General features: G+C 52.1%; 1 protein-coding gene and 1 long non-coding RNA gene across 8 annotated transcripts in view; one reads left to right on the plus strand and one right to left on the minus strand.

The window, feature by feature from the left end:
* Window positions 1-360: 360 nt before the first annotated feature.
* USP2 (ubiquitin specific peptidase 2) lies at window positions 361-26,634 on the minus strand. 7 transcript variants are annotated; one of them, XM_079103877.1, is made up of 14 exons: window positions 26,499-26,634; window positions 17,552-18,387; window positions 6,091-6,141; window positions 4,978-5,101; window positions 4,663-4,774; window positions 4,461-4,571; window positions 4,206-4,270; window positions 3,819-3,922; window positions 3,653-3,733; window positions 3,438-3,516; window positions 2,906-3,013; window positions 2,606-2,726; window positions 2,045-2,124; window positions 361-1,715 (listed from the first exon to the last, which is right to left on the minus strand). In XM_079103877.1, the coding sequence occupies exons 2-14, from the start codon at window positions 18,344-18,346 to the stop codon at window positions 1,534-1,536; spliced, it is 2,013 nt and encodes a 670-aa protein (XP_078960003.1). In that variant the 5' UTR covers window positions 18,347-18,387; window positions 26,499-26,634; the 3' UTR covers window positions 361-1,533. The 7 variants fall into 7 exon arrangements, with proteins under 7 accessions (XP_078960003.1, XP_078960006.1, XP_078960002.1 ...); XM_079103880.1 differs by lacking the exon at window positions 26,499-26,634 and adding an exon at window positions 25,463-25,943; XM_079103876.1 differs by lacking the exon at window positions 26,499-26,634 and adding an exon at window positions 24,195-24,308.
* The window catches only part of LOC306640048, a 41,469-nt gene continuing 24,232 nt past the window's right edge, over window positions 9,910-27,146 (plus strand). Inside the window, exons 1-2 of the long non-coding RNA XR_013757726.1 lie at window positions 9,910-10,108; window positions 26,488-26,934. This is a non-coding gene — a long non-coding RNA (uncharacterized lncRNA). The remainder of the gene's footprint in view (window positions 10,109-26,487; window positions 26,935-27,146) is intronic.

Consider the following 27,146-nt stretch of genomic DNA (forward strand, 5'->3'; position numbering starts at 1 on the left):
ATTTAATGTGTTTTAGATAATCTTCACAGGTGTAAAAAAGGTGTCATGTAGGAGAATGTCCTCATTAGAAGATGTATGCTGAGAAGTGTGATGACACCCCTAAATATTTTGGCCAAAAGAATAAAGTCTATATAAACAAATGCAGGAAACTGTCAATAATCCATGAATCCTGACGAATAACAGTGTTCAAAATGCATATTCTTTCAGCTTTTCTGTAGAACTGAAAAGCTTAACAAGTGGGTAACTTTTTCTAGAACTTACTATGGAGTGGTTGGAGCAATGAATTACAGGCCCTTAATATGCTAGGAGCCCTTTCTGCATTCAAACCCCTCCCAAATCAAGATTCCATCACTTACCAGCTTCTTTCTCAAAGCTATTATTTATTCTGTACAAGGTTCCACTGTACATTAGACATTCTTCTACTCTTGCTTACACAGTAAACAAGTGTACACCAGCCCTTGGGCTCAGATTCACAGGTCTTCCCTAGAAAAGGGTGTCAGGCCAGGTAAACTCAGGGTGTCTTTCTCTGGTGCCTGGTCCCAGGGGCACTGGGATGTCCAGGCTCTCTGGGGCACAGGCCAGGCCCAGCTGTGGGGGTGTGCAAAGTGCACAGTGCTCCATGCCTCAGTGCTGAACGACTGCTCTCTGGGACAGCATGGAGTTTTGTCTAACAACTTAGGGCAAAATCCAGCCCATGGGAAAATCATACAACAGAGGCAAGATGTCCCCAGACACCCAAGCTCCAGCTCCGAGGGAAGGACCAAAGACCAACACCAAGAGGAGCTGAGGGGTGGCATGGGCATCCCTGAGAAACTCGGTCCAGAGGGCCTGTGTCTAGGAGGCTCTGAGAAGGGGCAGGTGGCAGGAAGGCCAGGGAAAAGGGAGGTTAAGAGAGAATAAATTAAAGGTGAGAGAAGCTCAAGGGACGGGGGCTTGTGCTATCCTTCAAACAGCTGGGGAGTAGACCAGGGGTAAGTGAGAGGTGGCGGGCAGGAAGAACTTGATACACTATCGTAAGAAATCTTCTTACCTACTTCCCTCTTCGCCTCACTGCAATGCGCAACATACCAGGGGCTCAGGGCGGGACCCTATTTCCCCCAGTGGGTTTGAACATGGCACTGGGGAAAAGGGAAGGGACTGAGGGATATTTCAGGGAGGGGCAGTTACCCCCTGGTCCCCAAATGCTATAAGGCACAATTCTTGGAGGCAACTAGATTCCATCCAAAACAAAACGAAAAACCCAAAACAAAAACTTGTTTAGATCCCAGGTCTACTGTGGTATGCTTGGGCCTGGTCAACCCCACCTAGCACCACAGGGGGCTAGCGCTGGGAAGTTGTACTTGAAGAGTTAAACAAAAGGACCAGCCCAACGTCCCAGCTGCGAAGAGGTGCGGAGGAGAGGGTCTCCAGTCTGAACACTTCCATTACAGTAAGTAAAAAAAGCTGGGCTTTAAAAAAACCCAAACCAGCTTTCCTCAAAGACGTCCCCTTGCCTGTGCCCTTGGAGTGAGCAGCGTTAAGAGGGCTCTTGGCTCATGGGTGCTTCCTGCTCTGGACCGGAGAGCAGGTCCAGGTAGACACAGGCGCCAGCTCCTCAACGGTGCCATGATGGTGGCAACGATGCTCCCAGAAGGCTCCAGAGGGCGCTGTCTTCCCAGGAGGCGCGGGGGCTGGAGAGGACGGCAGGTGGACGAAGATCTTCTCCCCACAGACTGCTGTTGTTTATTACACACAGGAAAAAACCACAAGCTTAAAAATGCAAACAAGAGAAGCCGAGGGAGCACTGTGCTGACTCCGGTCTCTGTCCAGTGGATCTTCCCGCCAGGCCATGGCTTGGGGGCACCCAGCTCCTTGCTCCAGACCCTGACCAGGCTGCATCAACTCCTGCTCAGCAGCTTTATTTTAGTTTATTTTTCTCTTATTTGTCAGGTTTTTTTTTTTTTGTTGTTTTTTTGTGTTTTTTTTTTTCGTCTTTTTAAAAAACTTAGGGTGTGGGGCCACCACGGGGAAGGGAGAAGGGCTGTAGCTCCTCGCTGCTACATACGGGAGGGTGGACTGGCCAACTCGTAGAAGAGCAAATAGGCGTCGCTGGTGCGGACTTGGCTGGAGGACATGGGCGTGACACTGTGAAGAGAGCAGAGAAAAGTCAGAGTCCTGGTAAGGGAGGCCATCAGGTTCACAGAGCTGAGTGGCTGAGGAAGTGTGAGGCCCTGTCTCTAACTTCTCTATTACACACCCACAGCCACTCTTGGTCTTGTTTGGTTTGGTTTGTTTGATACTGGGGATTGAACTCAGGGGAACTTTACCACTAAGCCACATCCCAGCCCTTTTAAATTTTTAAAATTTGAGTCAGGACCTCACTAAGTTGCTGAGGCTGGCCTCAAACTTGGAATCCTCTTGCCTCAGCCTCCCAAGTTGCTGGGACTACAAAGGCATGCACCATGGCACCTGGCTCAACCTGTCTTTCGAGTCTCAGAATGAGCAGCAGACTGGAGTGTGTTAAGTAGCTTTGGGGCCCTGACCCTTTCTGTCCATTCAAGGAGGAAGCCTCACAGTGGTTTGGGTGGTCTGAGAGCAAGGAGCCCTGCCTGAGCCCCTCCCACACCTGGAGTCATTGAAAGTGTGCCATTCGCCTGTTACTGGACTTCGGCAGTAGGCTGTATAATGGCCGCCCATGGTGGTTCCGGAGTGATTGGACACAGCATACAGGTTGTAAACAGCGTGGTCTGGGGAGGAAAACAAGGTGTTGAGCTCTGGAGGCATTCCCTGCCCCCATGTTCCCTCCTCCTGCTGCTTCTTCCCAATCTTCTGCTAACTCATGTTAGCTTCCTGCCATTGCCTTGCTTCCCACCTGTATCTTAGACACTTGTGCCGTGATTCTTCACTTCTTGCTGAAGATACTCACTGGTGTTTTCTGAGGCAAATTCTCTCAAGTCCAGGTCTCTTAGTGGGAAATTCACAAATGTTGTGAGCTTGCTGGTTCGTATCCTGGATTCTGAGAACCGCTTCAGGTCTGGGATTGATGTGAGTCAAGGGCAGACAGAGCAGCAAGAACAGAGGCGACTAGAGACCACCACATAGGCAACTGCATTTTCCTCAGGAAGCACAAAAGCAAACACAAGGAAGTCTCCAAGTTTCAAATTTTCCTACTCTACTCCCCTCACCAAAATTTTGGCCACTTGTCATCAGTTACTCTCAAAAGTCAGGTCCCTGCCAGGTGCAGTAATGCATGCCTTTAATTCCAGTGGTTCAGGAGACTGAACTATGATTGCAAGTTCAAAGTCAGCCTCAGCAACTTAGTGAGACCATGTCTCTAAATAAAATACAAAAAAGGGCTGGGGATGTGACTCAGTAGATAAGTACCCCTGAGATCAATCCCCAGTATCAAGGAAAAAAAAAAAAAGTCAGGTTCCCACCCTGATGGACCATAAGGATACGGAGCACCAAGATCTTTGGGAACCTCTGGATGGAGAACTTCTTTATACATCTTTTTCTGGCTCGGCAGCGACAGCATGTCTGAAAGACAAGATAAACGGAGCTAGAAAGAACCTGTGGGAGAAATTAATGGGCAAGTGCAGTAACTCCTTGGCCAGACTTTTCCCAGAGAAGACTCATAGAAATATGTTGTTGCTGTCACCAAAGGATGACTTACTGGCTTTTCATCACCATCAAGCACATCCTCTTTGGTGAAGAGCCTCATGCAGTCCATTAGTGTTACCTCAGGATAACCTCGCTGGAGAGAAAAAAGTAAAGGTCGGCTGTTGACAACATGGAAGGACAAGAGGGTGCTCCAAGGGTGGGGCAACAGTAGTGCATACCTTAGCAATGGGCAGTGAGAGGTCCCAGAAGGGATCAAAGACCGTAGAGCAGTAACCACAGTCGGTGCACGTCAGGGAGCTCTTTAGCTGCCCGACAAAGAGATCTGCGAAGAGAAGGTCAAGAGATGCTGAACCCGGGGGTGCACACTTGGTCTTCTCACTGCTCCTGCCTCAGTCTGTTGGATGCGGGCAGAAGCAGGGTCCCCTGCAGAATGATTCTGAGGGTTTTTCTTTTTTGTAGTTCCTGGGGATGGAACCCAGGGCTTTGCACATGCTAGGCAAGTGCTCTCCCCTGGGCTGACCCCAGCTCCACTCAGGGCTTTTCATGCTCTGCTCAGGTAAAACAGGTTACAGCAAAGCAGGCACTTTCCCTATCTGTGCACTCACCCCCAATCCGACTGTCTTCTCGTTCTAGATATTTCCTCCACATCTGTCGCCCTTTTTCATCATCACTGGGAACCAGAGAGGAAGACAACTGGGTCAGAGCTCAAACCATGTTAAGTTTAAGGGTATTGTCAATGTGGATTTTTGATCTTCAAAAGCAAATCTGGTTCTCCCCAAAATCATTAACCCCAAAGAAGTAGGCTGAAAACTCAAGTTCACGGAAGTTTTGTTTCCTCACAGCATTCTCCCTCTACTTACGGGAGATGATCGAGGTTCTCCGGGTTGGACTTAGGCCTCACTGTTACTCGGTTCACCTCATTGTGGAGCCCATCCAGAAGAAAGCGGAGGAACTCCTGAGCATCCTGCTGACTGAACCCAGAGAAAAAAGTGGGAGCAACACTTCCTTATCAAGACTCTGCTCTTGCCACCACCCACCCTGGGAGGTCTGCAAGGACCTTACTTATAACCAACGAAGCGAGGTGCATATCTCTGGATCTGGGTCTTGAACTCAGAAGGGCTCACCACATCATTGGGGGATGAAGTCCATATGGTCTGAATTAGTTTTGCAAACTCTGTTGGAAGAAGAGGGCAGAGAAAGGGTGTGGAGGGCAGGTGAGATATTTTCTATAAGAAACTCAAATTGGAATCCCCAAAAAACTAGGTGAAGACAGAAAAGTAGAGAGATATGTTTAAAGCACAGGTATTCACACTATTCCAGTGGGTGGAAAAAGCATCAAGTGGGAGAGCAGTGCCATGACCATGCAGGGTTCCTCACCTTCCATGAGGGTTGTGTGTGCATTGCTGGTGTGGCTGAGATCCCGCATATAGAGCCTCTGGAGGCAGTAATCTCTCAGCTCTCGGGTGTTGCTCAGGCACTGCAGAATCGAGTTCATGAAGCACTGCAAGAGATGATCTGATCAGTGGGTGCTATAGATCTTAAATGTCCCCCAAAGGTTAGGAACTTGGATCCAGCCCGTGCTACTGGGAGGTGGTAGACATTTTAAGTGGGGCCAATGGGAGGTCTTCAGGTCACTGGGAGTACACCCCTGAAGGGGACTGTGGGACCCCAGTCTCTTTCTCTTTCATGTCCTGGCCATGAGGTGAGTGGTTTTGCTCCACCACATGTTTCTGCCATGATGTGCTGCCTCACTATAAGCTCAAAGCAATAGGGCCGGGCTGGGGATATAGATCAGTTGGTAGAGTGCTTGCCTTGCAAGCACAAGGCCCTGGGTTTAAACCCCAGCACCAAGAGAGAAAAAAAAAAAAAAAAAAAAAAAAAAAAGCAATAGGGCCAATTAATTGTTCATGGACTAAAACCTCTAAAACAGTGAGCCAAAAAACCATCGTCTTTATAAGTTAATTTATCTTGGGTATTTGTTATAGGGACAGAAAGCTACCTAATACAGTGGGGGAGATGAAACTTTCATCTGGCATCTCTGTTACTTAGCACCAAAGGCTCTTTGGTTCAACTACCCAGAAGTGAACTTCTTATAGTCTCAAGTTTCTCTTTTCCTATGTGAAAGGGTGAAGTGAAGCAAATCACTAGTACTGGCACAGGGGACATAACTGGTTGTTTACAACTGAGGTGAGCAAAACGGTGTGGGTATGCTGACCAGAGGGGTGGGAAGCAATGGGTGTCCCTGAGGAGAAGGATCCAGGAGAGAAGCAAGCTTACAGTTAAAAGGGCAACTTCCTTTTGGCAGTGCCTCTCACTGGGGGGTGGGTGAGGCAGAGCCTAGCAATTCCATGAAACACTGGCCAGAAAGGGCAGGTACCAACTGCCCTAGAGGGTAGGGAGTCAGATGGAGCCAGAAGGGACTCTGATCAGATTATCCCAGTTAGAAGAATAGGGGTGGCCCCAGGAAAAAAGTGGCTGGGAAGAACTCACCGTGTTCCCAAGGTTTCGAAGACCAGCCAGACCCTGGGCACTCTTAGAATTCTGTAAACAAAGAACACACTGCATGTAAGGATGAGGCAAAGTGGCTGGCCCTGTGCTACGCTCTCCCATGCAACTGTCAGCTGGAGTCATAAGCAGCAGGTCACGCCTGTTCTCTTTTCAACCTTAGTTCCTGTTCCTTGGAGGAAAGAGGGCTGAAGAATGCCTATTAATTTCAACATACAACAAAAATATTCTTCAGGGCTTTTCTTTCTTGTATGGACTACATAGTCCCCCATCTTTATGTTATTGTTCATTCTCTGCTACAGTGGTGACTGGAGATTAGAACTAGAGACTAGGAATTCATATATCAGGGTATTTAAGTCCCAAATCCAGGCCCTATCTCAAATGACCTACATTTGGACTAGTTGTCCAATATATAAAGCAGCTATCCTAACAGGCACTTCAAGGAGGTTATGAAAAGTTAAATGACAGAACACCCAATTAAGTTTCGATATTCAGTTGGGAAAAACTCAAGTCTGTCTACCATTCTGAATTGCCAGAGACAGGTGGAATTCCTTCCAGCTGAGCTCAGCTCCTCAGGGCTGATTAAAGGCTGGGAGAATCTTCCCTGCCTAGTTCAGGTTTCAACACCGACTGGCCACCGACTGGGAATCCTTCTGATGGCATATTGCAGCCAAGGATAGGTAAGCACCTGGCTGAAGGTGCCATTCTTGCTCTTGTCTCTGTTGTGGAGGTTGGTGAGGGGGTTGGAAAGAGAGCAGGTGCTGGATTGTGGACTCTGAGCATTGTTTGTGAAGGTCTCTTGGCTAATCCTGGGCATTACCTCCAATGAATCAGAAGACCTTCAGGCCCAAAGGGTTAAAGAAACAGTTTGCAGGTGAGTCTGCCGCCCCCTCTCTCAGGGAGGGCACCTGGGAGCAGGCAACTCTGGAGCAACACTGGCTGGGGCATGCGTGGGGCCAGCTCAACCCTGATCAGAACAGGAGCCTGAAATAACTCAGCTAAAATTACTCATGCCATGTGCTGACAGCCTCATAGGCTGTCAGCAGCTCAAAGCCCATGAGATTGTCAGTTGGTGGAGGGGGGAGCAGGTTGAAGGAGGGTTTTTCTCAAGAACTGCCTTGCCCATCCCACAAGTAAGAGGATCCCTCCTCTGGCCAGTTGTCAGGTGCAGTACTAATAGGTAAGGGAGAAAATACACCCAGAAGAGAGACCTGATTTAAAACTGGGGCTGGAGAGAACGCCTACTGGCAGCAGGTGGGGTGTGAGCATCCTGCTTGCTGGGCTGGCAGGATGCAGCCACAAACAAAATCTGAATTTTACCTTACTGATAATCTAAACCCTGATGTTCCAGTAAGAGGGCCACCAGAGAAGATTCCCCAGGACAGAGATCTTATCAGCATTTTCAGGCAGAACTCATGAGACTCCCCCAGGGCACAATAAAAAATGCTACAGAAGTCTCCATGTTGCCCATTTGGAACCAAACTTACACGTTAAAGCGTGCCCACACAGAATGCCCACTCTTACACCTATTTTTGGCAGTGCTTTATTAGTTCTTATCCCTTGTGCCTCAAACGACATCTGTCTAAACAGGCTGTAGATGCAAAGCATTCTACCATTGGTGACCATGTCCATGTACACCAAAGCAGGCCCTCAGCTACAATATCACCAAGCACTAGTGGGAGTGGGGAAAGGGACACCAAAGTCATCTGCCTACAGAGGTGCTCCTGTTTTCACTCTGACCTAGCAGTGGGAGGGTCAAGGAGGGTGTTTTATCCCTCAGGGTTACTCTTCCTGAGGATCTAATACATCTTTGGTCTTGGGGTGGAGAAATGGGAGAGAACCCTTTAAGGCATCACTAGACCCCTCTGCTATTTTCGATTTTAATTTTTTAGGGTGGGGAATTGCGATTTTTGTCTAAAATTTCCTGAGTTCAAAACCACATACCAATTTCTGAACACTCTGTGTGGAATGTGGGGGGTAGCAGCCAGAGGTAGAATAGAGGGGAGATCAGGGCTGCTCTATGCCCAGCCAGATATTCTTCTGCCATGAATAGGAAATCAGGAGCTCCAGGGAAAGTCAGCACTTTCCATTCCAGAGAGGAACAAAATGTCCCAGGAGTGACCTTTCTTACAGGGCAAACAATCCTACCTCAGTCTGGCAAGGAGAGAGAGGCTAGAACTTGAGGAGGTGGGACAGAGACCCTGCAAAGCCAGCCTTTTTCAGGGAAGGCAGAAGGAAATGACAGCAGCTGTTAGGCTGAGACTCATGTGCAAAGAGTTGAGAAAGTTTGGACCTTGTGCTCCCTTACACTCAGCCATCAACAAAACCTAGTTTTGACTCAGTAGCAAGCACTGTTCTAGAGAGCAGATGCCACCTCCAGAGTTGGTAAACAGCACTCCCTTTCCAGGGCAGGAGCCAGGACTCAAAGAGTCATCCCTGGGTTAATGCAGAGGTGTCATCTGGGGATGGGGCTAATAAGAAAGGCGTACTGAGGTTTGTGTCTTCATACTGGAGACCCCAGTCCAGGGCTCTCCTGCTTGCTTCACCTGCGCAGGGAGGGTCAGTCATGCGTCCTGGTTGCAGCCAAGGAGCCCAGTGTGGCCCTGGCACGGGGCAGGGCACGCACTGCCAACCACGGGAGCTGCTGCCTGTTACATAAGACCTGTCAAGCTCAGGCCCCTTCTCCCTGCCCCAAGGGGACCAGTGCCCAGCCTCAGTCCCATCATTACTTGGGGCAGCTGCTTCAATCGAGGGATCCCCTGCCTACTTCCCACAACTGGAGGGACTGGAAGAGAAAGGAAGATGCCCCCTTTTACCTGTCTGCAACTCCTCTGCCCTTCACGGGGTCAAAGGACCCCGTCAACAACCCCTGGGCGAGGGCCCTTTGGGAACAGAGTGGAAGGCGGCCCCTTTGACCAGCCTTCCTTGCTGGGGTCTGGCCTTGGAGGAGCCACCCGGCAGAGTCCAGCGTGCTGCTGGTTCCCTCACACACCAGCCCCAGTCAAGGTTACGCTTTCCTGCACCTGTCCTGATAGGTGCCCGGAATTAAGAGACCAAGAACCACCTGGTGTCCAGGTCACCGACAGGGAGGGTAAGGGGGACTCAGAGGTTGGGACCTGGACAAGGGGAGGGGGCCGCGAATAAGAGTGCGATCACCTGGGGAGGGGGCATTCCTTGCTGGGAGACCATGGGAAAGGAGGGGTGGGGGCTGGGAAGAATCGGTCCCCCCGCCGAGGGGCGCGTGGCGGTCCGGGGACATCCTGGGAAGGAGGCGGGACCCCAGACCCTTGGGGTGGGGGGTCCCGGGAAGGGGCCCGCGTACCTTGGCTTTGTTGAGCAGAAGCCCCACGAAGGTGGAGAGCAGCAGGGACGGGGAGAGAGGGGAGCGCGGCCTCAGCTCCTTGGCGAGGGCGGGAAAGGGGGCGGCCGGGGGCTCCTCGGGCAGGGTCACCGTGTACGAGGTGCGCATGCTGGGGGGCGGGCGGCGGGCTCGGCCCCACGTCTAACGTTGGTCAAGGGGGCGCGGGGAGTCCCCGCGCGGTGCCACAGCCGGCACACCAAGGCCGGCGAGGCCGCCACAGGACACCGTCCGCGGCCCCCGGCGGTAACCGTTACCGCGGGGCCGACCGCGCGCCCCTCCACCTCAACCTCCCCACAGCGCGCCGCCAACCGCCCCGGCCCGGCTCTCGCGCTCCCGCGGACTGCCGGCCCCGCGGGCGCCTCGGGCCCCGCGACGTCAGCGCCGGGGCGGAGCCAGGCCTGAAGACCCGCCCACCCCGGCACGCGGACTCGAGCGAGGCCGCAGGGTCCGCCCCTCGCCTCCCGCTGGTTCTCCCCCGCGCCCGGCAGCTCGCCGACCCCCGGCCCGGCACGGCCTGGCCCGCCAGCGGCAAAGGGCTGCCGGTCCCCCGGAGGGGCAAGACCGAAACACGCAGCCCCAACTCAGAACAAGTTGTTGTTGGGGTCCGCAGAGGACGCCTCCTCAAGACCCAGCGTCAAGCGGGTGAGCTTCCTCCTAGGCAGCATAGAATTCCGAACTTTTGGGGGGCTGCAGATCATTTTGAGACCCTCACGAGAGCTCCCCACTCTTTTCAGGGCAAAATATACAGATGGCACAAACTTGTGTTCAGCATTCAGGGGACCCAGGCCCTCATGATGCTCAGTCCGTCGGGGTGGATGGGCCCAGGTTAAGATGATAGAGTTCCACAGCCTTGGCACTGAGCTCCCCTCCTCCAAGCCTAGTTCGGTCCATCATCAAGAAAGGCAGTGCTCTTTTTATAAGGTACAATAGGTCACCGGCCCTTTTGGCCCCAGGAGAGAACCTTTTCTGGCGTCTTCTAACCAATTACTCAAATCCATCTCTTCCAGAATCTCAAATTTGAGTTATTTGTGGGAGGTGGGGTGAGCAGTCTGCTCTGACCCCACGGGAGCAGCAACACTTGAAGACCCAGGGGTCTTGAGGGGCGGGCTTTCCTATGCCCCGCCCCCTCACCTAACCGGGAAGCACACGAATCAGCCTAGAGAAAGTATCTTGTTTGGAGCTTGCTGGCTATTTTTAGCCCCTATCTTTAGCGTTTAAAAATACTCTTGAGAGGCAGCAGTGTGTGCTGTTACTCATCTGTGGGCTCCTTCTGTTCCTCCTGTCGTGTTCATCTCCACATGTACACGCGCACTGCACACATGACCACAGCCACATGGGGACTGTGTCCAGGACACATGTGTGGGCTAGGCCACCCACAAAACAGCAATTTAGTGATGAGGGCAGCGGGGAGAGTATCACCCCATGACCTCTTCCAGCACTGGTGATAGGAGGAGAGGGCAGGTGGCAGTAAGGCAGGCCGCTGTGCTGGGTGATCCTTGAGGGCAGGCATGTCTCAAGTGATCTCCAGACTGACCCAACCTGAACACAGCAACAGCCTTTTGCTCCAAGCTTCCCTCTTTCCAGCCACACCCTTTAGAGCAGGTCCTGCACTGTCTGCACAAAGCTTGAATTCAGTAGCATCATGCCTTTTCTGAAACAACTAGTGTCTTACATCCAGTCCAGAAGCCTCGGGTAGCGTCTGTAAGGCTGTTGTCCATGAGCTCCCTCCACTGTCACCAATCTCTTGCTTCCCCTATCCCTGCCACCAACCGAAATGCTCTTATCCTCTGCTTAAAAAGAAAACTGCCAAACAACAGACTTGCCACTGATTAAGTCCTTATTAAACGTCGGGCACTATTCTAAGGGCTTTATATATGTTATCCAAGTTAACTTCCATAATTACATGATGAAGTAGTAACTATTATCTCTATGTTATAGGTGAAGCCCAGAGGGGTTCAATGACTTGCCAGGACCCCAAAGCTAATATATGACACTGTTGAATTTTGAATCAAGACCTGTCTTAAAGCAAAAACTCAGGCTTTTAACAACTGCTAGGAAATTTTGGGAGGCCTTTCCTGCCCTCTACCAATTACCTACTTGTAAATTCTGCTCAAAACTGATGTCTTCCACAAAGCCTTCCTTAATTAACTCCACCCAGTTCTAAACACCCCATTACTGTATATCCTCAGTCCATTAGCATTCAGTTTGCATGCTATTAATTTATCTTAATATGTTTATCTTTGTTTTATAAGTGTCTCTAAAACTTCTGTAAATGGTCTTAGATTGCATGTGGTTTGTCTGGGTTGTGCCGGCACACTGAAGCCTCCTCAAGGGCAGGGTTGCGGGTTCTCTTAATGAGGTCTTAATGAAGAGGGTCAGACCAGGCTCTGCTGGGAATCCTGCAAGTCCCACTGAGCCTCAGAGGGTGGGGTGTGAGTCTGATTCTGCATGTTGAGCAAGTGTGCTGTGTCGGAGGGTGCACTGCCCGAGATTGTTCACCCACTGCAGCATTTGGCCTGTGTCCTCATGATTTAGATCCAGTGACGTGAGCACTCCTGCCCCAGGACACCTTGGCATTCTGCCATGAATGTTTTTCCTCTTTCCTGGGATGCAGGAGGTTGGAGCAGCTTGCTGGGAGCAGGGCAGGCCAGATGGGGAAAGCTCTAGCATTGAGTGCTTTGAGAAGTCTGGGGTGAGTAGGAAGACTTCACGTAGGGTGCAGACTTATTGAGAAGGTCTGACTGCTGCCAGACACAGCCAACAGATAATTATGCCTTGTTTCTCAACTAGCCCAGTCCCTGGGAGACCCTTTGTCTCTAGTGCCATTTCTTGAAGTGGGCTGTGTACAAAGGAGTTAGTCTTTTGGGATCTGAGTCTGGCCTAGGCTCTGTGACTTTCTGTGCCTTAGATATACCAAGATAATCTGAGCTAGATTCATTCCTGAAGCAGCCCAATACTGCCATTTCTCAAAACCTGGGCTTGCCCTGCCTCCTATGTAGGATGTCATCTTCTTCACCTCACATCCTTCCTGGCAGGAGATGGAGTATAAATACATTAAACTCCGAGTTAGCTCTGCGAGGGCAGGGCCTAAGATTGTCCTGTTTTCTCAGGTCTGAGTGGGAAGCTTGGTCCAGAGTATGGTGACACTGCTTGGGCTCAGGCATATGTCTTAAGGCCAGTGGCCGGGCTCCCAGCAGGTACCTGCAATTGCTATAGTACATGGACAGACTGGTAGTCTAATTGACTGACAGATGGAAAGATAGGGGCTCTGCATCCTTGTTAGGGGTTGAGCTTTTAGCCCAGTGTGCCTTGGGGAGGAGGGTCAGTCTGCTTCCTTCACTGGCTGAAGGAAGTTCTGTGTCTCTGTATGACTTGGAACCCCCCCCCCCCCCCCCCAACACACACCCAAGAGGCCAAATTCTCTGTACTCTTTCAAGCCCTGGGCAGTCTAGCTTGAACCAGCTGGATTCCAGAAGCCCACACACTTCCTTCTCTTGCTTTTACCTCTGTCCAGGGTGCCAGTTTTACTCATCCAATGCGTGGGGTGGGGGTGGGGGGGGCTGCAAAGAGCCACGTGTGCAGCTCTGGGCTTTGAACATGATGTTTATTTCTAAAGCTGATGGTCAGTGGAGCGGCTCCCCCAGGGGCAGGGAACATTTTGCCAGGCTTGGATTAACTTCTGCATTGCTGAGCCCCACCCCAGCACCATATTAACTCCTGCAGATGTTGTGGGGTGGGGGTGGAGGAAAAGGCAGGGAGGATGGGTCAGGCAGTGCTAAGGCCACCAACCAGGTCACAGCCCACAGCCAGTCTTCAAGGAATGGAGACATCAGCATCTTGCTGATTCTAATCACAAACCACAAACCAGAAACCAGCTGCCCTTTCCTTTTCAGCAGCTAGTACTGGCCCTCCCTGGCCATGAGAACTCTCCATTAATGCTTCCCCTGAGTGACCTTCTTGTGCTGGCAGCACAGATTCAAGTCCTCTGGAATTTCGACCTCCTCAGGGCAGCTCAGTGAGCCTAGGGTGGGTGTGGGTGAGGATGGGCCCCAGGGTCTCAGGCTGCCAAGCTGGACAAGCCAGCAGGAATGCAGTCCAGTGTGGCTGAGTCCACAGAAGCAAGGGATGAGAGAGGGAGTTGACTTCTCTCTCCATCAGGAGCTCTTGGGCAGCCCTGCCATCCTCAGCTTGTTCTCTCTGGAGAACCACCACTCGCTGCAGGACAGCATTCAAGTCCAAAGTCCCACCTGAGAGGAAAATCACGTGACCTCAGTTTATATAATCTCTCTGTCATTGAACAGCTGGAACCCAAGGCTTCAAAAGATGAGTCAGCAGCCCCAGGTGCAAATAGGACCCAGGTACTCAGGTTTCTGTGCTCCTAGAAACAGTTCTCCAAGCTCAGAGCAAAGGTGTGGAAGAGACTGTGCCGGAGAATAGGCTGGGCCAGGCTCGGAGCCTTGGTCCCTGCCTCTGTGGAGGAGCAGGTGCCCAGCCTGCTGACTGCTCAGGAGGGCCCTGGGCCAACCCCTGGCTCTTCTTGGGAGAGAAGGGGGAGTCTGGGCGGGACAAGTGTAGGGCTGAGGCCAGCAGGCAGAATGCCAGGGCTGGCAAGGAGCAGCTGGAGGGGTGGAGCGGAGGAGGATTAGGAAGGATTGTAGGGGTTAAAGCGCAGCCTGGCAGGGCTCAGTGGGAACAGCTTGTCCTTCCACAGGCCCCGGGAACAGGAGAGGTGGGGCGGAGTGGGGAGATGATGGGTTGGTACTCCAGCTCCTGGCTCTGCAGGGCCTAGCCACCTGGGCTGTCTTGTAGTCCCCACTGGGGGTAACTAGCTTTAATTTTTCGCCATCACTGTCCCTCCTGGCTCATCTGTCTGCATTTTTAGTGGAAGGTGGAGCCTCGGGGCAGACCCCTATTATCTGAGCCTGTGCTGCACCCCACAGACTGGCATTTTGTTGGTGCCCGCACAAGCACGGGAGGGGGTCATTCAGAATCCATGTCCCTCCCCACCAGTTCTTTACTCATACTCAGTGGAGTCTGTAATATTCCAAGTTCACGTTGGCTCTTACTGTTAACGAGGGAAGGAGTCTGGTCGGAACAGTTCTATTCCTGCTCAGGGCCTGTGTCTGACCTGCCTTTTTCTTTGAAAACCAACTGTAGTTCAGGTTAGCTACTTTGAGAGCCGCAGGGTATAGGACACACTTTCTCACTTCTGATCCTCCCACCGGGAGGCCTCTCCCCACCGCAAAATACAGCCTCCCTTATCAACTCCACCCCACCCCAGGTTTATTTTTGGTGTTGGGGATGGAACTCAGGGCCTCATACATGCCAGGCAAGTGCCGTACCATGGAGCCACATCCTCAGCCATGCCTCTTATGTTTAAATGAACTTTTCCTTAGCGTTTTACTGGTTTTAGATTCCCCGTATTCATTATTTGTTTTGAGCCTCATGGTATTCCTGTGAGGTGGGCAGGGCAGGTGTGACCATGCCCTTTTATAGATGAGGAAATGCAGCTCAGCTGATAGGTGTCCAAGGTTTACGAGGCAAACTGTACCTTCCAGAGGTCATGGGAAGCCTGCCTCAGCCTCAGATGACCTCTTCCTTAAACACACCCAGGGCAACCTCCTATTGCTATTATTTGAGAACTTATTTCCCCAAGTGAATTGTGAATACAGCAAGGGCGAACCCATGGCTTGCACATCTCTTACCTCCCAAAGCACCTAGAAGAGTACAAGGAGGATTGACATTTACTGAGCATCTACTATGCGCCAGGCACTTTCTCATATGTTACTTTCAGTTCCTCACAATAATGTATGAAGTGGAAACTATGAGCACTCTCATTTTATAGAACAGGAAAACAGATTCAGAAGTTGAGAAACCTTCTCAAGTAAGCTAGGTGCTAAGCACTCAGTACTAGGCACTGAGTATGGGGCTAGTAAGCTGAGCCCCACGAACAAACGGATGAAAAATAAGACACTCCCTCACCCCCACAAATGGAGATCTGACCAGGAACTGGACCTGGTTTTAGAAAGAAGTGGACCAGGCCACATGAGTAGGGTTGTTCTCACCTCTGTAGGATGCAATCAACTTCAAGAAGTGAGAACAAAGGGAGTGAGGTTAAACAAAGGTCTTAGGCCTCTGAACCCCCAGAAGCCACTGTAGGGAATCCTTGTCCATTTAAGAGTGTTGGGAGTTGCTTCTAGATGGGAGGGCGGGATGTTAGGGTGGCTGATTTTGTTTCAGGGCAAGGGGCCACTCCTCTGAGGTCCTCTCTCAAAGCTTCTCTCTCCCTGGTCCTGGGGTGGGGGTAGGGCAGCTGGGCCCTTGGGGAGGAGTGGAGAGCTGTCATATGCCTGTGAGGAAGGAGGCAGATTCCCAGTGGAGTCTGACTCCCAGTAAAGAGAGACCCTGCTCTCTCATGATTGGATCTTGGGGAGGGGTCTGTAATTCATTTCGCAGGGAGCAGGTGTTCAACTTGAATGTACTTAGAAATCATATGAAGAACTTGTGACAAAGGCAGATTCCCAGACACTATCCCCAGAGAATTTGAGTCAGTGGGTCTGGGTATACTGTTAAGTCCTGCAGGTGATTTTGATATGGGCAGTCTGCAGACCCCTCTTGAAGCCTGCTTACCAGAAAGAAACTTTCTGTTTTGAGCAAAGGGAGGCAGCTCTCAGAACCTTCTAGGACCCATGCCACCCCATGAACAACACCCGACTTGTTCAGGTGAATCCTGCTCCACCTTAAGTGTAGCATACGGTTCTGTGAGAGCAGGTGTTTCTCTTCCAGGCCAGCTCTCATGACACATTCTCCCACTTGCTTCTACACTAGCTCTACTAACTCTTTAATGCAGCCAGCTCTGCCTTGTGAAGGTCTGAATGTCCTGGGCAACTCCAGCTTTCCTGTCTTCCATGGCACTTCCCAGATGGGCCAATAAGGCTAAGGCTCTCTAAGTAGTCTTCAGAATTGTTTTCTCAAGATCTTTGGTTATGACACACTTTACAGTCCGTGACCCAGTGCCCTGTCTCTAGTCCTGAACCCTTATTCCATTTGACTGGACAAGTCCTCTAAGCAGCATTTCTTGCTGTGACACAGCTGTTGTTTACAAAAGGCACATGACCTTTGAGAGGGAGTAAGCAAGGTGATGGAGAACACAGCGTGCAGCCCTCTTGCCCATATGCTTACCTGTCTGCCCATCTACCTGTCCATCTACCTCTCCATCCACCCATCCATCCATTCATCCATCCACCAATCCATTCATCCATCCATGCAATCAGCAGGTCAGCTGAGTTCCACGCCCTGCGAGGCACAAGAGGGATCTAGAGATAGGATCTTTTCCAATCTCTGACAGCTTGCCATCTAATGGGTACACTAATAATTACAGAAAAGGTGGATTGCAGTTAATGCCTTAGGAGAGGTGCGTTTGGGAATTGGATATGAGGGAGACCATGCAAGTCAATTGGTCAGTCTCCAGCAAAGCTCCTTTCTTGGTTCCAGCCCACACAAGGCAGGAATATATAGGTATTAGATTGTCTCAAGCCCCAGAAAAAGATGTCTCCACAATTTTCTCCAAAGACAAATAAGTCCTGATGTCCAGACATGCTGGGCCTAAGCCCATTAGTGTCCATCAGAGGAGAGCTCTTCCCCTGATATCTTAGGCCCAAATGTAAAGCCTGAACAGGAGAGATGCAGCCAGAGCAGAGAGAACCCACTTGCCACAGGGAGTGCTGGTGGTCTGGAGGCCAGCATCCAGCCCAGGATGGAGCAGGGCTTTCTTGGAACCCTGGCATGTTGGCTGGAAAAGGATAGGTTGAGGATAGCAGTGTGGGTGTGTTGGGGGTAGCAGGTCATTTGGAGAGCACTGCTGAACCAGCCCCTAGCACGCAGGTCCTTGGGAGAGTGGGAACCCCCCTGCCCTGGCACTGAGTCAGGAGGGCACCAGACGTGCTGGGATGACTTTCCCTGCTTGTCTCCACTAGGGTTGCTATCCACCATCGGTTAGGTTGGGAGTCCTGACCCCAACCTGGCTCTTTGTACATTGGCAGCTGTCTCCCCAGCCCACCACTGGGTCCCCAAGGGTAAACTCACCATGGTATCTCGCCCTGGCGAGCTGGAACGGCTGGGCCCAGAGGCCTGGCCCTTGTTCTTCTCCCACAGCGTGTAGCGGCCACTGGGTCGGAAGGTGGGACTGAGGACTTCAGGGACTCGTGAGGAAGGGGCTTGCGTGAGCACCTGAGGTGCGCTGCCCTTGCGACCATAGTTCTCTAGATAGTCGGTCAGGTACTCCGAGCGGCTGGCTGCCTGGTAGAGCCCCTGCAGGGCACAGAGCTCCTTGCGTGTGCGGGCCAGCATAGGGCTGCGGCCTAGGTTCCCGGGGTCTATCCGGTAGCCATCTGAGGTCCGGTAGCTATCTGAGGTCCGGAGGCTGGAGAAATCCCGAGCCAGGTCTGATTGGCTATTCGATTTCTTCTGGGTCAAGGTTACCCCCTGGTCACGAGCATTCACAGGCAGGTAGCTGAGGGAGTTGCTGGTCACTCCGTAAGGGAATCCACTGCCCCCACTGAGTCCACTACCTGAAGGTCGCTCAGTGCCCCGTGTCTGGCTCTCTGCTCGCTTACTACCCCCAATGATGTCAGGTCTCAGCAGGGGGCGTCCCCGGTCATAGTCCAGGATGGAGGAGGGGCCATAGGTGCGGGGACGGGGGAGGAAGCCCGTGGGGGGGCTTGGCTTGAAACCAAGCTTCTCCTTCTCCAGAAAGGAGGCGGCCAGGTTGGCCCCATAGGAGGAGGGGGTATAGGTGCCATAGCCCGATTTGGCATAAGGGACATCTGTGTAGCGGGCCGATTCTGTGTAGCGCTTCAGGGTGGAGGAGAGCTGGGACATCCTTCAGGGCGGCACTCAGTGGGGTCTGGGAGCCTCATGGGCTGAAAGACAAGTAAAGCAGTTGTCAAAGGGCCCTGCCAGGTGTCAGGCCTCTGCTATGCCTACCTTCCATCCCAGATGGGCCAGAACCTTAGGGCTTAACAGGGCCATCCAGTTGGCTGACCAACTGCTGAGAAATGCACACATGCATGCCCGTGTGCACCATGCACTTGTATGGGCCTGTGCATTCACACCAGTGCTCTTGCATTCACACCAACACCCGTGCATTCACAAGAGAATTAGCATCTGCGTATCCTTGCTGCCCCTTGTCCTCACCTCAAAGACCCAAATATACAAGCAGGGGGCTGCACCACCTCTGCAACCTTCTAAGCCATACATCCTTCTCCAGCCAAATCCAATCTGGTTCCTCTACTTAGATTCTGCAGAAACTTCTGATCTGGGGATGCTAGTTTCCCAGCGTCTATCCTATAGCCATCCTAGATCTGGTAGCTATGTGAGGTCAGGAGGCTGGAGAAATCCCACTCTCACCCCCCTGAGAAAACAGGACATTTTTCAAGAGTCACCGTGGGTTCCCTCCCTCTGACTTAAATGACGAGCAGGAGCCCTTTGGCATTGTAGACTGTCCACTGGGATGACCTGAAGATCACGGGGTGAGATCACTCATGAGGAAAAGGAGACTCCGAGAGGACGTGATGGGGATCAGCGGGTAGGGGAGGCAGTGAAGGAGTACTCAGCAGAAGGGTTGGAGTCAGTCTCCTGACTCCACCCCAGAGCGCTTCCCTGGAAATGGACCTTTGCTGCTTGATCCTGCAGTGGGGATACTGCTATGGGCAAACCCACCTTCTTCACTGAGCTTAGCCTTCTGTGGAGTTAGGGCCTCATGGCCTCCCAGGAATTCTACTCCCAACAAGGATGCTAAATTGCTCCTGGTGAAACTTGATTTGAGCAAAGGGGCCCCCCTAGAGGCCAAAATCCTGCACTGCAGGTGGCACTACTCCCTGGCCAGGTGGGTCTGATGAAGGAACACAAATCACGCAATGTGGAGCTCGGAGGGCCCTAAAGGATCATGCAGTTTAACCTGTCTGTTGAACAGACGGGAAGAGTGGTGCTGGCTTGCTCAGGATCACACACTAGCAAAGTCAGGATTGGAATCCAAGTCTTTTAGAAGACCTGCTCAAGGTCCTGTGTTCTTTCCATTTGTCAGCCGCTTCAAAGTTGGGCTCAGGTGGGGATGCCCACAGTGCCACCATCCCTCAGCATGTGGCTTCATCTCCACTTTAGCTGGAGTGGCAGGAATGCTTTGGAGAGAGGAGCAAGTAAGCTCAGGCCCCTTTCCTCGAGGGTCCTCAGGGGCTCTTGGGGAGCTCCCTCCGTGGGGGGATGAAGACCCTTCTAAGACTGTCAGGGTATTGTGTGCAGGGGCTGATTTTGATTCCCCCTGTGGCAGACTAGCTGGGCAATTTTGTACTAGTCATTTAACCTCTTTGAGCCCCAATTTCTTCACCTGTAAATAACTATAATAATTACCATCATGATTCCTATCTCACAGGTTGTTGTGAGGAATAAATGAGATAATAACACGTAAAAGTGCTTAACAATGACTGGTTATTATCCCCTCCCCCAGCCCCTGCCAGGAAGCCTGGCTCGTCCCTATAATAATAATGTTAGGACTGGCCATCTCCCAGCCTGGCCAGCTCCTGACCTCAGCCTAGGCACCAGGCTTCCTCCTGCAGCCCCCAGTGAGATTAGTGGGCAGTGGGCAGACACCTAGTTGTTGAGCAGACACTGGCTCGGGCAGCCCACAGCCTGCCTGCCCTAGACCAGCAACCCAGCTCATTAGGGCAGAGAGGAGCTGGTGCCAAGCCCCAAATGCTTAAGGCTTGGCAGAAATCTCTAGAAACCTAATCCATGCAAGACTTGGGGATGGGTGCAGGGGTGGGAGATGAGCAAGTGGTGACTTCCATGTAGGACCCAGAACAGCACTCTCTGACTGCCAGAGGTCTCCAGCAGTTTTCAGTCCATGCTGGCCTCAGGAAGGGCCACCCACCTTACTGTCCACCCTTTTCTTGCCTGGCCCAGGGGACCCCTGCTACCTTTCATGTATACTCCCTTGTTTCCTGCTCCCACCTCCAGCACTGCTTTCACTCCTATCTTGGAAAAAGTAACTGGGGGACCATCTCATGCAGGGAAACCACAGGGGAGAGACAGAGGCTCAGGAGAGAGAGCTGGGGACTAAACCTGCTCTGTTTCACTTTGGAGAACTCCATCAATAATGCAAAGTCAAAGAGACTCTAGGTCTCAGGAGCTGGGCTCTGGGACACCCTGCAACCAATCAGATATTCCCTCACCCCCAGGGCATGAGCTCATGGCTAGTCCTTAACAGCTCACCCTCCCCTCCCTAACACTCCCGGGGAATTGGTACTCTGTGGCAGTGCCTTAAGCCCATGACCTCTCCAGCCCTGCTGATGACGCAGAAGCTTGGGGGCCAAACAAGGTACAGCAGACAGGAACAGACAGCCTTGGAAGGGTAGGGGTGGGGGAGGGGGGATGGAGGTGGAGCCACACCTTCTGACTCAAAGAATCCCAAGGGGGATCCCAAATCCTGGCTGTTCCATCTTCTCTAATCTGGCAGGCAACTGCCAGGCCTCTGCCCTCCCCCAGCAACCTGGGAGACATGCCATCACTAACACCCCCTAGAAGCCGCCATTCAGCTCTGACATCTGGCAAACAGTTCTTGTGTGGGGAGAGGGTCGCTACTGGGGCTTGAGCACATCCCCCTACCCCCACCAAACCCTAGTCTCATTCTTGAGAAAAGTTCCAGTGCTTTCCATGTGATAAGACAGCTTGGGTTGACATTACCTGGCATTGCTGTCCCTGAAGTCTGCAGAATGCACCACGGGGAGGGAGCTTGGGCTGGGGCCCTGGCGGTGGACTTGCTGCGCAAGACAGGGACAGAGCGGGCACTCACATGGCTGCGAGTCTCCCTGTTGCCACAGGAACAGCCTGGACTGAATGGCTCTTTCATGGGGCAGTGGGAGGCCAGCCGATTGGCTGGGATCCCCTGTACTCCTCCCTACCCAGTGTGAGGCCCCTGCTGCCCAGCTCCTTTCACTGTTTACCCAGAGCTGGCAAGTATAGGCATGCGGCTCCAGGCGGCACCTCTCCAGGTGCCCGCCACCTTGGACAACAGGGGCAGTCCCCTGCCCATGCTCCTCCTCCATGCCATCTTTACCAAGGTTCCCAGGTATTCCCTTCTCTCAGAGATTCCCCATCACTTTGCTCAGTTTCCCCCTCTCGGGAGGTGCACTAGCATTCCTCTGCACAGAGGCACTCAGCTTCCTGTAGGAGACATCTGATCCAAGCAGCTGTCACCTGGCCAGCTGGTGCTGCACACCTATGCAATCAGGCACCAAACACACTGAGGACTTCACATGCAACTTCTGAGTTCACCTTCTTGGCAGCCCTACACCAACACACATGGCCCTTGCCATGTGGCCAGCCTTCCTCTGAGCGTTCTTATCAGAACAGAGCCCCAAAAGTGTCAGTGCAGGGGTGAGCTGAACTTTTTCAAATACGGGCTGCCTCAGACTTCCAAACACCATGAAAGGTCAAATTATTTAAAAATCAAGAATTTATTCACAGTTCAAAAAATAAGTACAAGATTTTTAAGTAGTGAAACTTTTAAATGAAGTTTTTAGCATTATATTTGCAAAGATATTAAAGCATAAAATGGCATTAAGACTTGGGGCACAGTGTTACCTTGATCCTCCCAGCTGCCTGATAGCAGGAGGCGCTATTGGAATGCCCACTTGGGTTCCTGGAGTGATGTGGCTGTCCCAAAGTCGTGCTGGGAGCAGTCAGAGTAGGGTAAGACCTGTGCTCTTGTCCACTATGGCCACCCCGAAGCCAAGACCCCTACCTTGTTTCTTCCCTGGGCTGAGGTTTTGCTGGGGACCTGTGGAGTGGGGGTGGGGAGAGGATCACTGTAGGATCCAGGTGCTCACTATTCAGCAACAGAATGGTGGGCACAAACTCCCCCAGGAGCAGCCCTCTGGATTTTTTTTTCTGTTAATTTTTAAAAATTTTCAAAAATTTTTATTTTTACAGACTGCATTTTGATTCATTGTACACAAATGGGGTACAACTTTTCATTTCTATGGTTGTGCACGATGTAGATTCACACATTTATGTAATTATACACGTACATAGGGTAATACTGTCTTGTCTCAGGTCTCAGTCCACTATCTTTCCTTCTCCCACCCCATCCTGCCCCATATTCCTCTATACAATCCAAAGTTCCTCCATCCTCCCCGCTCCCCCGCCTTATGTATCATCATCCACTTATCAGAGAAAACATTCGGCCTTTGGTTTTTTTTAACCCTCTGGATTTGTCACTGCAGGCAAATGAAAATGAAGCCAGGTGCAACCTGAGCCCCAGAACAATACTGATCGGCCATGAGATGATCTAGGAGGCCTCCATTTCATCCGTGGTGCCAAGCTCCTGTGTGTCCCCTGGCACCAGCATCTACCCCAGCTCAAGGTCCTTGGCCCTGGGGCTATTAGGAACATGTCCCCCATCTTCTGACCTGACTGCAGTTCAGCCTATTCCCCAAGGTACCTATGCTAGGTGAGTCAAGGGTTAAAATGAGCCCTGACCCTTGAGGCAGCCAACTCCTTGCGTCAGCCACTGTCATTTCCTGTAGCTCACGTGAAGGGCTCCCTAACCTGCCCAGCCAGGGGAGGGACTTGCTCCCCAAGAATCCCAGGCACTCCTGGCCCTGGGGGCAGGGGATGAGTGATGCCCCACATCCCACCAGTCTTCATGGCCCCTCTTTGCCCAGGTCTGCTTGACTTTCTGGAGTGAAGATATGCTTGCTTCCTGGCCACAGAGCCCCCAGTAGCTTCAGGGTCTCACCTAAATAGGTTGTCTTTTCCTTCCTAGCCAGGTGCTCAGAGAAGGTGAGTGGAGTGTCCTAGTTAGTCTTGCTGGGTGCTCGGAAGCCTCCACAGTGATGACCTCAGAGCTTCTGAAAGCTGCTTGCTAACTGTATCAGAATGTGCTGACCCTGAAGGGTAAGGGGTGAGACAGGGCCCTGTTTGCTTCCACCTACACTCTCTGATCCTTACTTCTGGCTGCTTTGGTCCCCTGCTACCCTGTCTGGATACAAGCATCCAACCCTGGAAGGTGGGGAGGACATAGGTAGAGGATGGGGGTGGGGCATAGTTATCCTCCCACACTGTCTACTCTCAGGCCCTAGGAGCCTCAATCTACCCCCTTCTCCTCTAACCTGTCACTAGCAGCTCTCTCTATCAGGGGCTAGCACTGAATGACCCACTAGCTTGTCTGCCCTGGCAGGGGGTCACCCAAGGGAATTTGTCTCTTTGGCTCCTGGTAAGAGCCTAGGGGGTGGTGGTGGGAGGGGAGATAAAGAGGTTGGAGATTGAGGCAAGCATCCTGACTGGTGGAGAATAAGTGGGTGGGCCCAGGGCAGCATCTCTATAGGGTGCTTCTTGACTTGGGTTTGGGCATCTCTACAGGTCCAAGAAAAGGCAAAGAAATGGGCTCCAGGTAGTATTGGTGTCCTTACATTCTCTTTTGCACCTACTTCTGCCCAGGCACTCTCCAGATGCCCCTTCCCCAGGGAAGAGTTCTGTTCTGTCTTCCTCTCTCTCCTCTAGGGCTTTAGCTGTCCTCTCTCCTCACCTCTGGAGGAGCTTTTGATCTTGCCCACTGCTCCCACCAGGCCCAATAGGTGGCCTCTCATGAGCTCCCCCAGACTCATGTGAGTGAGCTGTCTTCTGGACAGCTGCCCTGTGAAGCTCAGACACCAAAGGGGCAGCTACTGACCTGTGTCCAGGGGCACTGGATGGGACCTGGGGGCTTCTTCCCCGGGAGGGTAGAGAAGGAACGCAGTGGACAGCCCAGAAGCTAGAGTCTGACTCCAGGCTGGGTAATCCGAGCTCAGGTTACGCTGGATATATATAGTATCTTATCTGACCTCCCAGAGAAGGCAACTTGCATTCCAAGCCCCGGGAGAATTAAAGGGGCAGTGGCATGCCCACCCTCCTGCGGCCTGGTTTGACTGGTGCCTGCTAAGGAGACCTACCAAGACCCTCGGGAGGAGGCATTTTGAAGTGCAATAGTAGGGAAATTCAAGGGGAAACTAAATGGTAGAGGGCTGGGGTGGAAATTGAGACAAAAATAGGAAGAAGCTGGATTCTCTGGAGCTGTCAGTCACAGAGAACAGGAAGAAGCCTTACTGCTAGTCCAGCTCCTGGAATTTTGAGATGGAGTAGACCTAGCTCAAGGGCACACAGACAGAGGCAGACAAGACCAGTGCTCAGGTTTCGGCCCGCTACTTTTTTACAATGGCCTTCTAAGTCTAGGCCTGAATTCTATCCCTTATTGAATCTGAGTCAGTGAGCAAGTCACTCAAGCTTTCTTTCTTTCTTTCTTTCTTTCTTTCTTTCTTTCTAAAATATTTTTAGTGCAGCTGGACATAATACCTTTATTTTGCTTATTTAGTTTTATGTGGTGCTGGGAATCGAATCCAGTGCCTCACAAGTGCTAGGCAGATGCTCTACCACTGAGCCACAACCTCAGCCCAATTAAGCTTTCTGAATCTCATTTAGTCTATAAAACAGGATTAATAAAATAGAATAATAATAACACTAATAATAGTATACCTCAAAGTTGTGAGGATGAAATAAAATAATACTTATAAATTTCCTGGCATATAGTAAGAGTTCAGAAAATGATGATTGTATTGAATACTTCCACTTCTTGTTTTAGTGAATAGCAGTATTAGTAGTAACAGGTAGGTGATCCTTTCTAGACGATTAACCTACCTAGAAGAAAAAGGCCTCAGGCTACCCCTCAAGGCGTGCTCTGTTTTAATACCAGAGAATAGCCCTGTGATTTTCTGAATTGGTCCACATCCCAAAAGTGGGAAGGGCAAATGCAGCTTGTCATCTGCCCCAGTGTCCAGTTCACCAAAGTGAGACAGGACAAGCCCATTGGGCTTCTTCCCCATTTATCTAGAAAAATATAGCAAGTGTAGGTTCCCCCAGGCTGCCAGGAGAATCCTTGGCCTCTCTGGAGTGGTTCCACTCTACCTGCTGGAAGGCTCAGGATTCCAGGGATGCAGAGCTGGGCTGGGCAGGGTCACAAGGAGGAGCAGGGTTCTTTGCCTCTCTGGCCTTGGTGCACCTGTCTGCTCTCAAGATGATTCTCCTGTTTCTCGATGGCTCTCCCTGAGGACTGGGAGGACCCGAGCTGGTGCCTCCACCCTGTCTCAGCATAGGCCACTGACTCAGCCTCGGTCCTGATGATGAACTTCAGAGGACGCCCTCATTCCAGTCCTCATTCCAGTCAGCATGCATCTATCTACAGCATTAAAAGAGCAGGGGAGTGCCCCAACCCTAGCTCATCACCCTCTCCTTTCCTCTGACCTTTGCAGGTGCATTTTGGGGATGGATGTTCTCATGGCCCACGTCTTGGGGAGATGAGCAGTCCCTACAGCTTTCCAGCCCCGTTTTAAAAGCAGCCAGGCCAGGAGCTAGAATGTTCACTCCTCAGAGAAGAGCAAGGATGGATTGGCGGGGCTTCCCTTGGCTAAGTTGCTTGCCTGGAGTACCACATACCCAATTCTGGTTTGGGATTTGTGAGAATTTCAAAGTTGCCTCTTTCTGATTTGGGATTGGTGGAAAACCTCTCCTTCCGCTTAACTGCTGCGCTCCCCAAACCCCCTCCCCCCTTTGGCAAACTGACCGGAGATAGCCCCCAGGAGCTTTAAGAGCAGGTAGTGGGTGAGCTGCACGCACACGTGGGGAGAGGGTCGTCAGAGTCCAGGCGTCACTCTCAGACTACATATCACATGGGGCACAGGGACCTGGACCCTCCGAAGCAGCATTTCCTTAGAACACACTGATCTGTACACAGATGGCTCTTCCTGGCACCCTGGGCTGTCAGCTGGCAGCCCCCCTTACATAGTGGGACCCACAGCTGGAGCTCCCCCGCACAGCTGGCCCTCGCCCTACATTTCTAATGTCCATTCTGCCCAGACTATCGTTGACACCTCACTTTCTAAGCCTCACACCGGCAGTGACCCCCCGCATCCCTCTTCCCAGATCTCCGACAGGTGGCACATACCTGCCTCTTCTCGGAGGATGGACGACGAGTCGAACCGGGCACAAGCATGGAGCTGCGGGTGAGTCCTGGCTGGTACTGGCGCGGCGCGGCGAGCAGCAGCTGACGCAGAGGGCTCCCTGGCCTCGGCTCCTGCCCGCCTCTCCCCCACCTCCGCCGGGGGCCCAGAAAGGACCTCCCCGGGAAATCGGCGCCACCCAGCGGGCAGCCGCCTCATCGCGCCGGGCCGGCAAAGCCACACCCCGCGTCTCGCGTCACTGACCAACGTCATGGCTATTGGCTTGTTCCTATTGTGGCGTCACTAGAGCCCCGCCCGGCTAGGGTCTCCCAGGCAACCGATATATACAGAGGACCACGTGGAGGAAAAGCACGCCAATTTGGAGGGCGTGGAGCCTGGAAAGAAGTGGACTGGAATGTGACGCGACGCGGCAGCTGGAAGGTATTGGAAACGAAGAGGTGTCACGGGAGAAGGCTCGGAACTTGAGCCCCGGGGCATAACTACTTTCAGATTTTAGAGGCTTCACGTTGTTTCTTCCCATCGGAGCCGAGGCAGATCCTGATCCTCATCCTCCTCTTTTTCCCTCTACTAGTCCTTTGCAAATTTTAGGATATCGCTGAGTTGTTGTGGCTGCCTTTGAATTTGTGAGCCTC

This window comes from Sciurus vulgaris (genome assembly GCF_902686455.1).
Source record: "Sciurus vulgaris genome assembly, chromosome: 11".
NCBI classification, from domain to species: domain Eukaryota; kingdom Metazoa; phylum Chordata; class Mammalia; order Rodentia; family Sciuridae; genus Sciurus; species Sciurus vulgaris.